Raw genomic sequence first — 18,120 nt, 5'->3', positions numbered from 1 at the left:
ACTGTGTATTATATGTTAGAATGGCATAGAATATTGACTGCATCAGTTATACAAGCAAATCACTGTAACAATGAGCACCAACAAGGACATGCATTAAGATATGCAACAACTCTGTACAGCTCTCTATCAATCAGGAGATACCTTTTTTGCTGTGTTTTCCTTTACATTAGCCTTATATAGTGTGTATTATACTTCTGAAGCAGACTGAAAGTGTTAAATGCTTTATCTAAGTACAGAGATTTCCAGTATCCGCATGAGATCAGTATGGACAATGTTACAGGAAAGTCATCATAGGAGAACAGATGGGCTTATAAACTTTTATTAAAGGTCAGAAAACCACTGGCATGGGCTTCCTGGCTATTAAGAAACTATTAAGAAAATACCTTGTTTGAAAATTTAAAAAATACAGGAGTATATGGCTGTAGTGATGTATGGATTGTAGTATATTTATAGAATTGTATATTAGCTACTAATTTATTTTTAATTACTTTTTATTTGTTTTACATTTGTTGACTGGGCTAGTCCAGCTGGATACATGTCCATTTTCAGTAGAGGCCCGGGGAGATAAGCTCCATTTAACTAAGTGGATTACGAAATAATAATAACAATCGTAAAAAATAATGAATCACAAGAGGGTAGACTAATGTTACTTTTGTATATATATGTTAAGTACTTTATTACCATACTCAGCATCTGTTTTATATATCTATTTCCAGGTTCTATATGACTTTAATACACTATATATTTTTGCACCAAGTGCTGACAGCAGAAGTACATGGGTAAAGTGCCTGAAAGATGGTAAGTAAAGTCAGTTAACATTTTAATATCTATAAATAGATGTTATTGATTGATTATAAATGTATTCAACTCAAAACAGAGACTGACTTAATAAAATCAATTGTTAGTTATTTTATAAAATTAACATTGATTATTTTGCATTGAAAGAGTTATTACAGTTGCAGCATTTGAAAACAAAGATTGGTCAATGCCAGATGCTTGCTTGCACAGTGCTGGTAATTTTCCATTCGCCGGTGAGATAGGATGTCAGTGGCGAGAGTAAGAGTTGGTTTAGCAAGTGATGTCTCAGACAGAGAATATTTCCAATCATAGAAAGCAAACTGAAATGTTATTCTTGCCTATATTTTATTACTTCTGACTCTTGTATTTCACATTATTTTGCATGTTTTAAAATAGCATTTGTTTTACTGTTTAATGCACATTAAGCAACAAGGTCTTGAATGTTTGACAAGTCCTATTCAGTGGTGTGTGAGCGTCAGGTAATGTACAAACAAAGCAGGAAGAGTATTGTACATACTTGCAGGTATAATTTGATAGACTGTTTAATGGAAAAGCAACATGTAAAGCAACATGCAAAATGATCCTGCCTGTTTGGAAAGTACTGTTCTGTGATGCACAGTAGTGAGAAGTTATAGCCAAATGAAAGGAACAACAATATGTTACTTCATTTTACTGAAAGTATTGGTGCACTTTTTAATGACAATGAAAACATACAGCAGCATGATCCTGGTTGTTTGACAAGCACTTCTCTGTAATAAATGGTAATGCTAAATTATGAACAAATATAAGGATGAGGAGTATTTCACTTTATTTTAATGCAGATATTAGAGGGAGGATGCATAGTTCAAAGTGAGTATGGTATGGGAGAGGTATAATTCTTAGCTGACTTTATGGCCACAATAAAGATAATCCTGATCTTTAAAACATGAGTAAATGCAGTGGTATAAAGTTTGTTCTTAGGAGGTCTTTTTGAGTAGTTTCCTGATATCCGTCTCACATTTCACTTTGAAAGCAGCTAATGTTTGATGTACTGAGCTGCTAGGCCTTTTTATAGTTTCATCAATAGGCTTATTTTCAGTGTCATTAATTTTGCCATGAAACTGTACCCTTAAGTTGAGCTTCCTCACAAACATTTTAAGGTCTATCAATACCTGAGCAACCTCTCTCCTCTGCAGCTTGGTACAAAAGTAAGTCCTTTGGACAACTCACTTTTTTCATCTTCAGTCAGTGCTTTAAGAGAGTGGTTCCAGATAAGTGGAGCACCTGTTATTGTTGTTATTGTGCCTGTTATTGTGGCTGGTTCCTCCTAAGAAAAAACTTTATAACTTAACACACGGAGAAAGAAAAGCATTGCTTGAGCTAGGAAATGATAAATCCAGGTGTGTAATGAAGGCAGACAAGGGAGGAGGTATACTTATGACTGATACCACTAGCTACAACCAAACGATAGAGAACATGCTGGAAGATAACAGATTTTATGAGTTATTTACCTGGGATGACATAAAAAGAGCATATGATTTATGGAACACTAATCTCACCACATTATGGGAAGAAAACCTTATTATTGAAAATCTTTATAAGTATTTATGGAGCCCATATCCACGTTTACCTTACTTTTTTGGAATACCAAAGCCATACAAAAACAGAGAAGACCCACCTTACAGACCGGTGGTAGCAAGTGGAGGTTCCCTTACTGAAGCCACAGCCATTTACCTTGATTACTTGCTGAAACCTTTAGCAGAAAAGAATAAGTCATACATAAGACATTCAATGGATTTTTTGAGGAAAATAAAAAACATTACTGTGGAAGCTGACAGTATTTTATTAACTAATGATGTGAGAAGGTCACTGAAAAACAAATCAGTAAAAACAAAATGAAAACTCCAGCAAAGTTAGAATTTCCACTGAGTGACCTCCCATATATCTTGTATCAGAGACACATGGGATATATGCATATGATCCTTATGAACATCAGGTGTTTCTGCTAATTGGCGATTCTGATTGCCCATGAATTGTTTCATCATTTTAATGGACAATTTCAGACCAATAAAGCCAAACCCCACTAGATGTGGATATGCATATTTTGGCCTTGTTATGACCTCATCACGATTGCACGAGCAGAGTGTTTGACTAAGCATTAGAAACACAGGGCTGTTATACCCAGTTGATGTCCATTATCATTAGGGTCACTGCAAAAGTATCCCAAACAACAAACTAAAACAATGAGTGAGACGGTCACTAAAAAAAAACAATAAGTAAAGAAAAAAAAAACTCCAGCAAAGCTAGAACTTCCACTGAGTGACCTCCCAAACCTCTTATATCAGAGGAACATGGGATATATGCAAATGATCCGTATGAACATCAGTCGTTTCAGCTAATTAGCAATTCTGAACCCCCACGAATTGTTTTGTCATTTTAATGGACAATTTCAGGCCAATAAAGCCAAACCCCACTAGCTGTGGATATTCATATTTCAGACTTGTTATGACCTCCTCAGCACAGCACAAGCATAGTGTTTCATCAAGCATTAGAAGCACAGGGCTGTTATACCCAGCTGATGGCCATTATCATTAGGGTCACTGCAAAAATATCCCAAACAACAAACTAAACAATGAGTTAGAAGGTCACTGAAAAACCAATCAGTAAAAATGAAAACTCCAGCAAAGCTAGAATTCCCACTGAGCGACCTCCCAAACCTCTTGTATCAGAGGCACATGGGATATATGCAAATGATCCTTATGAACATCAGGTGTTTCAGCTAATTGGCGATTCTGAATGCCCATTACCTGTTTCGTCATTTTAATGGACAATTTCAGGCCAATAAAGCCAAACCCCACTAGCTGTGGATATGCATAGTTTGGCCTTGTTATGACCTCATCAGCACAGCACAAGGCACGATGAAGGAAGAGGATTGGGAAGTCACTCAATGGAAGTTCTAGCTTTGCAGGAGTTTTCATTTTGTTTTTAGTGATTGGTTTTTCAGTGACCTTCTCACTCATTGTTTTGTTATGGACTGAAAATCTTCCACACAGAGAAATTTCTTACACTGTTTTGTTCTGGCAGAAATATTCACATCATCTATGTAAAAGTCTGTATTTTTAAGAACTACTCATTTTTCTGAACACCATTCCCCTGGACTTGAGCTTAAGGACTGAGTATTATATGGAAGTATATAAATACTGTTTGATTGTATTTATTTATTTGACATTTGTTACCTGGGTTTGTCCAGCTGGGCTAGGAGCCTGTTTTCAGTGGAGACCCGAGGAGAAAAGCTGCAGTTACAAAACAATTTAGGATAACATAGGTAAAAATAGAAAGTACCATAACCAAGCATAAACTCCAAAACATATTAATACAAATATGAATCAAACATATTTAGATTACTGTAAGAGGATTGTCTCAAAGAAATGAGTATATGAACCCCTCTTCTTTTTTTTTTGTTTTTTATATATATATATATATTCAGATTTCTTGCCTAGTCTTCGTAGGAAGGTATAGATGCTTTCAGGAGTTCAGAGGGAAGAAGCACATAGTATAAAGAGGAAATATTAGATGGGTTCTAAGCAGAGACATGATTTGGTGTTGGGAAGATAATGTTTGAGTTCCTTTTTAAAGTGTGCAGGGTGTATGATGGAGCTTATGTTTAGAGGAAGTTTGTTCCAAGTATGGGCTATAGAGCAGTTATATTGTAGTTTGCCTATGTTCTTCTTTGGATGATCTACATTCAGAAATTGTTGGCTAGAGGTGCAGAGTGTTCTAGAAGGGGTGTAGGTAGATAAAAGAGTAGTGAGAGCTGGAGAGGATGAAGGCCTGTATAGAATGGAGTGAATAACTTGAAATTGAGAAAGTAGCAGAAGTTGAGGGAATTTGAGCCATTGGAAGGAGTTCAGGGACAGGCAGTGATGGGAGTTGTAGGGGGAGTTTGTAATGAATCTTGCAATTTTGCGATGTTTGTTGCAGTTTGTTCATGGTGGTAGCTTGTATGTTGGTTAGTATGGGGGCTGCGTAGAGAAGTGTATAGCTTTCAACCTCTTTTTTTATTAAATTAGGGACAAAGCCAAAAACAATGAGGAGGAAAGACCCCAAATCAGGGGCACTTTTAAAATATCAGTGGTATTCACTTAGAAAGTTGATATAGTAAAAATATTTGTAACATTACATTGGTATTTTAAGATGAACATAAAATCTGTAACTGTAAAAACTGGAATTGAGCAATGATTTTTGCCATCACTGTTTTGTCAGTGTCACAAATTTTATGAGGTACAGAGCACAATTTAATGGCAGAATCTGGGACATTGTGACATAGAAGGCAAACCAACAAAAAAAAAATGCCTGTTTTCACACATCATTTTACACTGACTTACAGTAGCCAGTGGAAATCTGCATTCATGAACTTCTAACGCCTTAATGCATTCAGGATTTATGTGATGACATGGAAGACAGAAAAGTCAAAACTGCAGGATTTAGTTCCAGTCAACATCTGTTCGATAATTTTAGCACACAGATTCTTCATAGTGAACAAAGTGACAACTAGATTTGATGGTGGGTTCGTGTACTGCCCAAGAGTATACCAACGTTTGTGCAGGGAAGTGTTTTTGTATCTTATTAAATTTCTGTGCCCATGTAGACAGTACAGTTCTTAGAGCCTTGTCCAAACTTTGCTTCTTAGCACTTAGCTGTATATGCCGGACATTACCTTTTAGCTGCATAGGTAGCATTTTCATTTGGTTTACAGAGTTAGTGCTGCCATCCAGTGCACATCCACATTTTTACAATTATTTGTATTGTATTTTTGCAGCCTATTCGTAGCATAGCTCTTTTTTTCATTTACAAAAACGGTTGCACCAAGAGTATCATAGCTATTTCATGTGGCGAAAGCTGCAGTTATAAACTTAATATTTACAAAAGTTTACATCACATTTTACAAGTTTATTCAAAATTATAATGAAGTTAAATCATACAATAAATATTTTTAGGTTTCCACAAAATCACCTTATGCTAAGCGAAAGTGACATGTTTTACAATAATTACACTCAGTAGGTTTATTATGTAGCTAAGAGGTTCCAGCCTGTTCTGCATGCAAAGCCATATCATGGCTGTTAGCCTGGCCCAGTATAGTCTCTGATGACTGAGGCAGGGTCCCAAATCTCACCACACAAGAGAACAATGCACTCAATACTTCTGGAGGCTGGGCTATCAGGTTTCCATCACATGTTTAGCCTTGCTATATAACTAAACTTTGTCTGATTGACATCCTTCAGGAACAAAGTTAATCTCCATGATTCGTGGGGTCTATATCATAATCTCGACTGTTTCAAAGTTCGAATGCATAAAGATCAAACTTTATGCATCGAACTCTTAAACAATCTAAATTAAATAAAAATAGCCGTACAAAACAAAAAGAACTAACAAGTGTAGGCAGGGGGGCAAGCCCCCCTGCACCCCCCACACCCCCTACTTAAATATACCAACTCTGAGAACACACTACATTGAGGTAAATGGAAATCTCCCCTACAGAGATTTTCCGTTTAAACATTCGATGTAGTGCACTTTCGGTAATCTCTTGTCGACAGTATCATATTCGATATTGTCAGACTTCGAGATTATGATATAGACCCGATTCTTGGTGATCTTCACAAGCTGTAACCATGCACGAGCCGTCAGTGCCCTTTCCCATCCCCTGTCAAAGTATGTTATTAGTAGAATCTTTAGCATAAGGCCAACAACATGTTACTGGGCAGTTAGTAACAATATGAACATTTTGAAAAAATGCTGGCTTCTACCAAGATACTGGTCATGTAAGGTACTCTGCTGCAACATACTTCATGTTGGAGGGCTCTGCCATCTGTGTCCTGAACTCCTAATACTGTAGCACATCATGACTGCTAAGCCTTGTTCAGATACACCTACCATTCTTCAGTCCATCACATTTTACCACCTCAGTAAGCATGAGGCTGCTAGTGGCATGACTGGCATCTCCCCGAAACCTCACCTACAGGCATGTTGGACACATGTTACACTAATAGTCTGCAAGTCAGTCACTGGCACTGCCATTGATCTGTGTCTGTATCCAGCTACTGAGCAATGTGTATGGATGAGTATATGAAGACCATCAAACTCTAATGTATTTACATATAATCTGTTGGTGGTTGCTGACCTGGGAAATAGCAGTGCCATACCAACTTCTGCAAACAGTACATCCTGCTGATAAATTAACTTATTCTTTGGTGAGTCTCCATCATTCAGTATGTTCTTTTTCTGCAGTGTAGCTGTTGAATAGACTGATATAAATTAGTCCAGATGTTACTGTATAAGTATTTGTTGGCAGCATAACATAATAAAATGTATCAAGGAAAGTAGCTCTAACTGAACCGCTCTACACAGATCAGTCTTAGCTTCCCCCAACTTACACCTGCACTGTGACTAAGTTATTTAATGGGGGCCAACATTCTTAAGCGATTTAATGAGACAAACATTCCCATGATACTCTGGAAATAACTGTTAGCCTAGACATTATTAAATGGTTTAAAATACCATCTAAATGAAAGAAATAAGTGCACACGCCCTCGCCACAGTGTCTTCCACCTGCACAGTATTAAACCGAGCAAGTCATTTAAAGAGAGCAACATTCTTACATTACTCTAGAAACAAATTTTATCCTTGAGGCTATGTGAAGATTAGGTAGAGATGGGTGAAGGCTGCCAGCCTAGCCAGATAGAATTGTGCAGATAATTCTGTCATTTGTAAATATAAATGTAAAATACAGGCTTGTTTCTTAAATGAAAGAAAATACTAAAATGTTGAACTTCAAGATTGTAGCAACATTGCCATCTGCTTTAAAGAAAGCTAAGTCAAGCATTTCTTGTTGGTCCTTTGAAATTAAAATTAATTCATGACTGCCTTTGATGTTTTACAGTTCGGCTCCAGTCCTGCTAGATGAAGGCTTCCTGCCTGTTGTTTTAAGGCTAAAGTTAATGACCAGAATTTACATGTGAAATGTTCTTTATTGCTCTAAGTGTAAAAGAATGTAAATGCAGTTTCTGTGTGGCCTGGGAACCAGGAAGGTGTAAAAGATGATGTAATGTTTAGCAGAACTGCAGTTTCAATTTAAACAGTGAGAACCAGATATTATTAAGCATTTTTGTCTTGATATCCAACCTACAGCACTGCCTGTTGTCTTAAGTAAGTTATCCTATAAGTGTGTTTTCTTGTAGAAATAGCTAGGACTACAAATATTAGACTAAGTGTTTTTCTGTTATGTCAGAACTGTACTACTGAATTATTTTAAGTTTCTGTGTGATCTCTGAACTTTTGAATAGCACTGTGGTGGTGTAGTATTGCCTTGTGTTTTTAGTATTTATTATTAAATATTTTTAAAACCTTTTAACTGTGGCTGATTTGTGTAGAGATACATTAATCTCTAGAGTACATTGCATATTTATAGAGTTTATTGTACAAGGCCACCCTAATAAGCCTTAATACTGTTTAGTCACACTTACCAATTGGATAATAATATTGCACAGTAATAATTGGACACCCTTTTAGTAGCTGAAAAATATTAGCTGGTGGTGGCAATAATTACTACCATACAGTCTGAGTATAGGGGCATAGCTGGAGAATCTGTATCAGCCTTTCCCAGGAGTGTCTGTGAAGTTGTATAAATACGTGTGTGTGTGTGTGTGTGTGTGTGTGTGTGTGTGTGTGTGTGTGTGTGTGTGTGAAAGCTACTTGGGCAGGGACATGAAGCACTGGGTGGACAGAGAGGGTACTGGAAGTTAGCTTGCCAGCTAGGCTGAGATCTGGACCCTATAGCTATGCCACTGGAGAATCTTATCGGGGAAATGGGGAGCAGACTGACTGTGATCTCTGTGTGCTCTTAAGGGAAATTGCACTTTACTGTGTGTATTTGTTATCTTTTCTCTTGTATGAGATACCATCTCTGGTGTTAGTGGTGAGGATTGAGGCTCCTTGATTGCTGGTCCAGGGCACGGGCGTCATTGGCTATAATATGGTTAACAAGTAACAATGAAATAACATGCATAAGCAAATATACCACCAAACCGGAGGTGCTATTCTGCAGTTCTGTGTCTTCATAGGTTTATAGGTAGATACTAGGCTATCGACCCAATGGCCCAAGTAAGCCTAGCCAGCAAGGTTCCCTGGCTTATGCCACCCAAGAAAGTTAATTTCCTGTGCCCCTGTCAAGCAGAGCCACAGAAGTGATCCCCGGGGTGTATTTTCTATTTCCCATCCACTCATCAAGATTTTTCTTGAAGAGTGCTAATGAGGAACTTTGCTTGACATAGATGGTTTGCTTGTTCCAAAGTATAGGAAGCCTCTGGGAAAGGAATCTATCCCTCCAGCATGTTCTGTTTATTGTGGTGACAAGGTTTAGGTCCCTAGAGCATGTAGCTCAGAGGGATTGGGATTTCTTTAGGTGTAGCATGTCCAACAGCTCTGGGTTTAACATAGCTTTATATGTTAGGCAGAGTAAAGCTGGAGTTTTTTGAGATGGTCAGTGTAGGACATCTGTTTGAGGCCAGTAATCCTTTTTGTGAGGTACGTCTGTGGCCTTTCCAGCTGCTGCAGATGCCTTGTGGGGTACATTCCAAAATGGGTGTTGTACTCTATAATGGGTCTAATGAGTGCTGAGTAGAGGGGAACAATAACCTCTTTTTTCCTGGATGAGAAATCTTTTGTGATGAGGTGTGCCACGTAGAAGGACTTCATGACTACTGTGGCAATGTGACTATCAAAGGAGAGACTACTGTCCACCTGGGTCCCAAGGTCTCTTATCACACATTCCGCATTAAGTAGACTGCCGTTTATGTAGTACTTCATGGGTACAGAGTTTTTACTAAAGGGGATGACAATGCATTTTTTTGGCATTTAGCTTGAGACCATGCCTCTGACACCAGGCATCTGTCTCAGTGAGGCCCTTCTGTAGGATGTCCACATCATTTGGGGACTCGATTATGGCTCCTAGTTTGCAGTAATCTGCGAACTTTGTTAGCCAGAGGCCTTCTGTGTTAGCCTTTACTTCAGAGAAGTAGATGCCAAACAGGAGATGTCCCAGGACTGAACCCTGTGGTACTCCACTTGTCACTGGTTTGAAGTCAGATTTGGAGTCTGCAACTTTTACAATGTGAGTTCTGTCAGTGAGCCAGATGGCAACCCATCTTTTGACGTAGGGATTTATACCTAGTTTAGTGAGTTTAGCTATAATTCCAGAATGGGGGATGGTGTCGAAAGCCTTGGCGAGGTCAAGATAGGCTGTGTGAACCACCTTACTCTCACCTACGGCTTTGGTGACTGCCTCAAAGAAGTCGATCAGGTTCAGAAGGCATGGCCTGCCTTTCACAAACCTGAGTTTGTAGCTTACCAATGTCTTTGTTTATGATTTCCATGATGATACATTCTATGGCCTAGCAGACCAGCCTCGTTAAGCTAATAGGGCGATAGTTCCAGGGATCAGTGGTGGCTTCCCCTTTGTGGAGTGGGTAACTGTTGCTGTGTGCCATTCATTGGGCACAAAGCCTGATGTGAGACTATGATTGAACATGGTGCTTAGGTGGGGAGCCAGTTCATTTTGAAGTTTGTGTAAAATGCAGCCTTGGATATTGCCCGGTCCCATGGATGCTGTGTTTTTGGTTTTAGAGAGTGCAGCTTTTACCTGCATAGATGTGATTGCAGGGACTGTTGCATTCTTCCTGTATAGATATGGACCCATTAGGGGATGGGGGGTAAAGTTAGCACTGCACCTATCTGCCAGGATGTTGGCAATATCAGTTGGTTCTGTAATTTTCATGCCATTGTGCTGTAACTCAGTAGTAAGTGAGAACACTGACCTTTTGTCAAATGTCAGTAGTAAGTGAGAACACTGACCTTTTGTCTCTGTTTAATATGGTCAAGGCGAGAAACTGCAGCATGAGTAAATATAAAATAAGTAAATAACTAAGAGGAAAAATAATACTTTCTTCACACTTGGTGCTGCTGATTTCCTCAGTAGCTGCGGGGGTAATCTATGGATGCACCACTCGCTACTCCTCTCACAGTCAGGAGGCCTGCCTCCCCTCCTGTGTATTGTAGATAGTTTTTCTAGTGAAGTACAGTGGCAGTGTATAGACACCAGACACGTGTAAATGGCTCCTTAAGGACATACCAGTGTTTCAGATAAGTGGCTTCTGAATGCCTGACTTTTCACTTTAAGTTTTTACCGGTGCATTCAAACCAGTAGAGGCAAGCCCCACTAACAGATGGCATGGTGTGCTTGTATATATATATATATATATATATATATATATATATATTGGATAGTTTTAGTGGTGTATGTATGTTTGCTTTGGTGCATATATGTGCCTGAGATTGTCGTGTTATATGGTAATATTACAGAAAGGTTTTTTTTTTAAGTTAAAGTGTAGTGTTAGGTTTAAAAACCCACCTTAGTAATTTTTGCCTAACCCTGCCCCTAACCCTTACCTTTACCCTACGCCTTAACTTAAAAAAAAATCCATAAGACTACCACTCATCAGACAATTAGTATTATGAAGGGATTTCTGTGTAAAGATTGCAAAAGAAATTTTCTCTCTTTTTTGACATGTTTAGTAAATTTAACTTAGTGTAGGTTTGCCACCTTTTCAAATGCCCAAAGTGGGACATGCTTGGTACAAACGACAGATTTTGCAGAGCAAAACATACCCACAGCCAGTACAAAGATCAGAACTTCACTTTTTGGCCTACATAAAAGCTTATTCTTGTAGCATTTTAGTTGCTTATCCTGTCTCTTATCAAGGGCAGCCATGGTGGTGCAGCGGTTAGCATTTTCCACCTCACAGCAAGAGGTTCTCCGGTTCGATCCTTGGCTGGGGTGCCTTCTGTGCGGAGTCTGCATGTCCTCCCTGTGGTCGCGTGGGTTTCCTCTGGGTGCTCCGGTTTCCTCCCACATCCCAAAGACATGCTGTAGGTGGATTGGACACACTAAATTGGCCCTAGGAGTGAGTGTGTGCCTTTTGTGGAAGGTTGGGCGTCGGGCAGGCAACTCGATACTGTAAAACTCCACTGCCAATCATGAGCGGATGGTGATCCATTGTGGCGACCCCTAACCGGCAAAAGCCGAAAGAAGAAGAAGATTCTGTTTCTTATCACATTTAGGGGTTTCAGATAAAGAATAACTGTTTTATGCAACTATTACATAAAATATAGGAAATATGTTTGTCCTAAAATCTCAGGACATTTGCCATTTTTTCGATTTCTTTGCAGGATACATCTGCCCAAAAAGGGACTGTCCTTCGCAGAGTGGGACAGGTGGTAACCCTAACTTAGTGCCTTTTTGATGTTATGGTAGTTTGCAATATTGTGTCAAATGTTTTTTGTTTGATTTAATGATATTGCAATCTACCATAATATATATGTGTGTGTGTGTGTATATGTGCTCAAAATAAATGACTAGACTAAAAAAATTTCACATAGTTCCACATGCACACACACACACATATATATATATATATATATATATATATATATATATATATATATAGTATATGTTGTGTCTTTCGGCTTTTCCCGGTTAGGGGTCGCCACAGCGGAACTCCGGTCCACCAATGATTGGTAGCTGATTTTTACGTGCTGAGTTACCAGCCCTGACACACAGCCTTCACCGAAGGTACGCCCATTCATGCATGTCTCCACGCATAAGTCGCTCTAGTTGAGATTCGAACCGGGCAGCGTCTTACTGTGAGGTGACAACGGTACTGCAGCACCACCACCGTGGGTCATATATATATATATATATATATATATATATATATATATATATATAGTATATGGGAGCATATATTTCTGTCAAGGGTCGTTTTCATCAACAGGGAGGGGGCAGTGCTGCTGAGCAAAAGTCAGGTGTTCGAATAATGATGGCTTTTTCTATTAGAGATTGCAGTACAGTGGGAATTGAGGAATATGCCCTTTCCTCACTGTAGTGTGACCTTTAAGTTGGTGGGGGGTGGGGGAATTGCCCCATTTAAAAAAAAAATTGTTTTATTTATTTTTGATCCTTTGTGGATAGTTGTTATTTTTTGTAGTCATTCTGTTGGCATTGCTGATTTTGAGATTGATGATGTGTTCTGTTTTTAATATACAGAGAGAAAAAAGAGACACAGAAAGACAGCTGGAGGCAGTGCTTTAAATCACCTGTTTTGCACAACATTAAGGTTCAGTGAGTCAGACTAAAACAATTGAAAAGGAACTACTTAATCGAATCAAATTTATAATATGCAAGTGCCTTTACAGGGTAAGCCCCTCAAGGTGACACAATGGAAGAAAGACCAATTGCATATATACACTGTTACCTGATCTCAAGAAAACACATTAAGCACCATCCATTTGCAGTGAAAGTAAATGGTATAAACATTTCTAAACGAATTAACTCACACTGCTGCAGAACTCTGATTTTCTATATCTGTGTCATTTTTTTCTTGACAAACTGCACATCAATTAAAGATATATTGACTGAACATTTATCTCCCTATGTGTATATCTATTTCTGTCCATATATAGAAAGTTTCAAATTCCCCCAGTCCTATGTAGAAGATATTATATTTATACAGAGCTGTATCTAGGCTGATTAGCGCCAGGCCTCTCCCAGTTTGAATTAGAGAAAAGGTACTGTAAAAGTTGAGGACAAAAAAGTTGTTTTTTAACTAGTCTGTTAACACCTGTAATATACGGTAGCAAAAAGACTGAAAAAAACATCTCCTTAATTGTCACACTGTTTCAAACACCTTTACTAAATAGCAGCAAAGAGATGTTTTAGGTGTTTGTTACAGTTCCAGAAACACAGTATCGCATGTTACTAAATCATTGCCAGTACTGCTTGCAGGGAACACTTCAACTTTTGTTTTTGATTTTGTACCTTAATATGTTGCAGCTAGGACAGTCACCCCTTTCACCATTACTTTACATTATGTTTTATCTGTTAGAAACCTGATCCTCCCATATTCTGTTATGTGAATTAATGCTTCCAATTGATTTTAGTAGACTGTGGTAATAGTATAACTTGCTTACTGAACAGGGATTTTGGATAGTTTCCATAGTTTTTTTTAAGGTTGGAATGCCTTGGGAATGTGTTCCAGTCTAGTTGAGAGGTAGTTCTTATTTTTAAGTAGTGTTGCTTAATTTTATAATGTAGCTTAGTGCACAAAGAACTGTGTATTAGTAGTTAGTTCTTAAGTTTTATAGTTTGCTAATTAGTTTAGTTCATCTAGTTTTTGTTCATTTAAATAGAATCAGGGCGGTTTCCTAGTGATGATGTTTTCTAATGGGACAGTCGCAGTCCATGCTTTTTCTTTTTTGACTTTTTCATCTTAATTTGAACAAATTTAATTTCAAAGAGGTTGATTAAGTGGGCATTGTTGTTCTTAAGGAGCTGTGTGAGTATTTTGCATATGCAGCATGTTAACATATTTGTCTGAATGACGTGAAAAGGAGATATGATCTATACTTCATTCTAACTTCTTTCTTTATTACGATTTATTTTCCAGATTTGAGTTGTTTATTTTTCATAGAGTGTGGTGGTTGTATGTTTTCTGTGTACATGCATTGGGAATGATTTTAATTGGTGATTATAAAAATAGCATAAATACAGCAGAGTTAATGATTATTTCTGGATAAGTAATGCTACAAGCAAGTTTACAAAACTGTTGATGCAAGTAAAGTGCATCTAAATTGTTGATGGCAAATGTGTGTACTCTGATAAAAATAAAATGTTGCACACCTATATAAAGTTCTATCAGCAGCAAAAATACATAATAGATAATACAAGTATGTGTGTGTGTATAAAGATATCTCTATTTATGTGTATCTGTATCTAGCTACATGTATATCTGTATAAATCTATCTATATAGTTACTCTTTTTCTTTGGACCAACAAATGATCACTGTCAGAAATATCAACATCAGAACATTGATATCCAGAACATTAACAGGTACTGTGTAGTAACTCCCGAGCAGACAAAACCTATGCACCCCCTGTGCGGGGGGCTGTGCCCCTACACTACTGCTAATTCTATATAATAACTGAGATGGCACATTCCCTAGAGAAAGGAAATATTCCCCTTCCGCACAAATAATGACATACATTTGAGTTTCAGAGTCGGTATCCATTGCAGGTGAACACACATCCTATTATTCCAGCTAGTTTCTAAGTTAATTTGAGGAAGGGCACCTTATTTCTGAGGACAACAGGCAAAAACAAATATTTTGTTCCACCGCTGTTATTTGCTAGTCAGTATTGGTGGATTTTCCTGCCTGGCACTAAACCCAACCTAAAGAACTTTAGCAGGGGGTGCTTAGCAGTTGTTAAGCTGGGGTCTTGCACCACTTTAGTGGTTAACCTGATTTGTCTTTTTCCATATATCAGAGAGCAATCACCATGCTTCATGCACTACAGAGTTTTTAAGTTCCTCAAGCTTCAGTTTCCTCTGTCATATTGGTGTATGCCTAAACTACAGTTATCATTACACATATTTCCGTTTTCCTTACATCACATCCCACTAATCTTCCAGGTACTACTATGGTTCACATTATAGTACTTAACTCTGATAGGCTTAAGCAGTGTTCTGTTAGCAATCTCAGCAAGTTGGTGTAGTGGAGATAATCTGTTCTATGAACTGTATGCTCTGCTTACTGAATATGTTTTGAGGTGAGAGACTATCCCCGAAAAATAAACACTTATACCTCTCAAATATTGAATTAATGTGGGGTAGCAGGAGAGTTTTTAGTAAGAATGGAACAGTTGCTGCACTGTATCAAAATATCTATTCATATCAGGCCTGCTACAGATTATGTATGGTCAGTGCATTCAAAGGAGTATGAGAAAACAAGAATGTAACAACAGCAATGATTAAAAAGTACAATCAATAATTGAGATAATAATTTAATGTGGTTTGTTTTTACATAGTGTTAATACTTGGCAACAGTGCAAAATAACCTGAAATAGTGTTAGCAACACTGGTATTACCTTAGATATTGTAAAAAAATGAACTACAAAGCAATAGTAACAAGGCACAACAGTGAAATATTACTTAAATGTCTTGTATTACTTAATGTTGCAGTCTGAAGACCAGCAGTGCTAATTTCAGTGGTGCAAGTAGACAAAGTGCATTCAATAAGTTAATAAGCTGTGAAAGAGACAACTGTTTCCACTGTATGTAATAATGACAGTGCAGCCCCAATGCAAATAAAACCTTGTTTAATAATAATACCTATTTTGAAATTTAAAAGGTGTCACACTTTGGAGGGGGGGGGGGTCACATACATGATAGGGAACATCTGTAAAGTACAAAACTTGGTGCCATTACTTCTTGCTCAGTTATTTAATTTACATTTCATTACCATATATTTGGATAGCACAACTGAGCTGGGACAGGCTGCATAATGTAAAGTAAGGAGGTATAGGATGCCTTACCTGTTGCAGACTAGGCTTTTGTGCTGGTTACCCCAAAGGTTTAACAGAGCAGTGTGCTACATTGAGCAAACCTACTGATATTTAAAATCTGTAAGGATCTGTTTTATAGAAGCTGGCCAATCAAATCCACTTGCACTCCCACAGAAGCTGATTAATTCAAAACAGGCGCTGTGATTCTTCACTGAAACCCAAGCTCAGTTAGCTCTCCCGTAGAAATGTGTGGTTTCACCGGAGGCTAGAACACTACCGATCCTGTCCCTGAATGTTGATATGCTGAATCAGTAAAAGCACAGATGGAAAAGGGCGTTTTGGTTTTCTCCTCCTTTTCTGTATTCTCTTGCTGTCTTCCCTCGATTGCACTTTAGTATGCTGTCTGCACCCCAAGACGTCTGAACACTGAACTCAGCAACCCTTTAACTATTTATGCAATTCTTTATTAAATTTATGGTCTAAACTGTAACTAAGTCTAAAGGGCTCTGTCCCGAAGAAGTCATGCAGTCATATCCCGACAGTGCCCCCATGGAAGCAGGCTAATCAAAAACAGACACTATAATCTTCCGTTGAACCCCAAGTTGTAGTAGGTGTCATGTGGAACCCACATGAAGAAGGGCTTTTTAGTTTTCTTCTGAATGCATGTTAAGAGTGCTGTCAACAACTCAGCACTAAAGAACACTCAGGTGAGCAAACCCCTGGGAAGTCTGTAGGACTCCACTTCTGCAAAACATGATCAGTCTAAATCCAGCCAATGGCCACCACAGACGCTGGCCAGTCATAAACAGGCACCCCACTCCTTCACTGAAACCTAAGGTTTGGTAGCTGTTCAGATGGAATCCTGTACTAGAACATGTCAGACCTGGTCTTAGGAAGTTGAATAAGTCATTGCTGGCATTGAGTCAGTAAGAAAACAGATAGAAAAGCTCTTTGTAGTCTTTTCCCTGTTCTGTGTAGTCGTCTGCTGTTTTCTTTGGATTGCACATTATTGCCTTGTTTCATCAGTGATGGTTGAAGCTATCCTTAATATGCCTGGTCTCAGCTAAATATTGCTATAATACTGCTTGTGCAGGGTTCATTCTTAGCAGCATAAGATTTTAATACCTGAGAAGAAACAAGTTAATAAAAAAAATTAACATAATCTTATCAAGAGAAATCTCAGCAGACCAACTCACTTGTTTTGTGTTGTGTTGACTGAAATACCTTTAGAAGCATTGCTGTTTCTTTTTTTATACAAATCTAGTGCCCAGATGCAGACAGGGGTAGAATTTTTTTTTACCTATACATTGAGCTAAGAAAATGCCTTGCATTAAAATTTAATGACAAACTTGTAACAGAACAAAATAAGTAGAATATTATATAATCAAGCCCTTTATAAAGCTTTTTTAAACTCAAGAGCAAAACATTAGAGAAGAAAAATATTTCTACCAGCAAGCACTTCCTCTATTCTTAAGCAGTCAAAATTGTTTGGAATTACAGGAAATACCATCATAAATATTATAACTAAATGGCATGCTAACAAAGCATTAGGACTAGACACCTTTCTCAGTGAATTCTGTAAAGGGGTGCCTGTTGTAAGTCCAAAGGTAAAACGTGCAAATCCCTGTAACTGTAAACATTGGGCTTTTAATATGCCCCTTTCCCTGTGTCACAATTACCTTGGCCATATATTTGGAAAAAGGGGTGAAGGGTCATGGCGTATTGAAAGTGCAGCCCCAATGCAAATAAAACCTTGTTTAATAATAATACCTATTTTGAAATTTAAAAGGTGTCACACTTTGGAGAGGGGGTCACATACATGATAGGGAACATCTGTAAAGTACATAAACTTGGTGCCATTACTTCTTGCTCAGTTATTTAATTTACATTTC

At 38.0% G+C, this 18,120-nt stretch overlaps 1 protein-coding gene across 4 annotated transcripts in view; it reads left to right on the top strand.

Annotated features, from left to right (window-relative positions):
* TEC (tec protein tyrosine kinase) overlaps nucleotides 1–18,120 on the top strand; it is a 1,312,802-nt gene that overhangs the window by 790,059 nt on the left and 504,623 nt on the right. For all 4 annotated transcript variants that reach the window (XM_044061419.1, XM_044061418.1, XM_044061417.1 and 1 more), the window contains exon 4: nucleotides 717–798. In XM_044061419.1, coding sequence (XP_043917354.1) covers nucleotides 717–798 — 82 coding nt within the window. The remainder of the gene's footprint in view (nucleotides 1–716; nucleotides 799–18,120) is intronic.

Source organism: Protopterus annectens, chromosome 2.part0, assembly GCF_019279795.1.
Source record: "Protopterus annectens isolate FY-2018-M chromosome 2.part0, PAN1.0, whole genome shotgun sequence".
NCBI lineage: Eukaryota > Metazoa > Chordata > Ceratodontiformes > Protopteridae > Protopterus > Protopterus annectens.
Note: the sequence above shows the minus strand (reverse complement) of the source record. Positions and strands in the feature narration are given on the sequence as shown.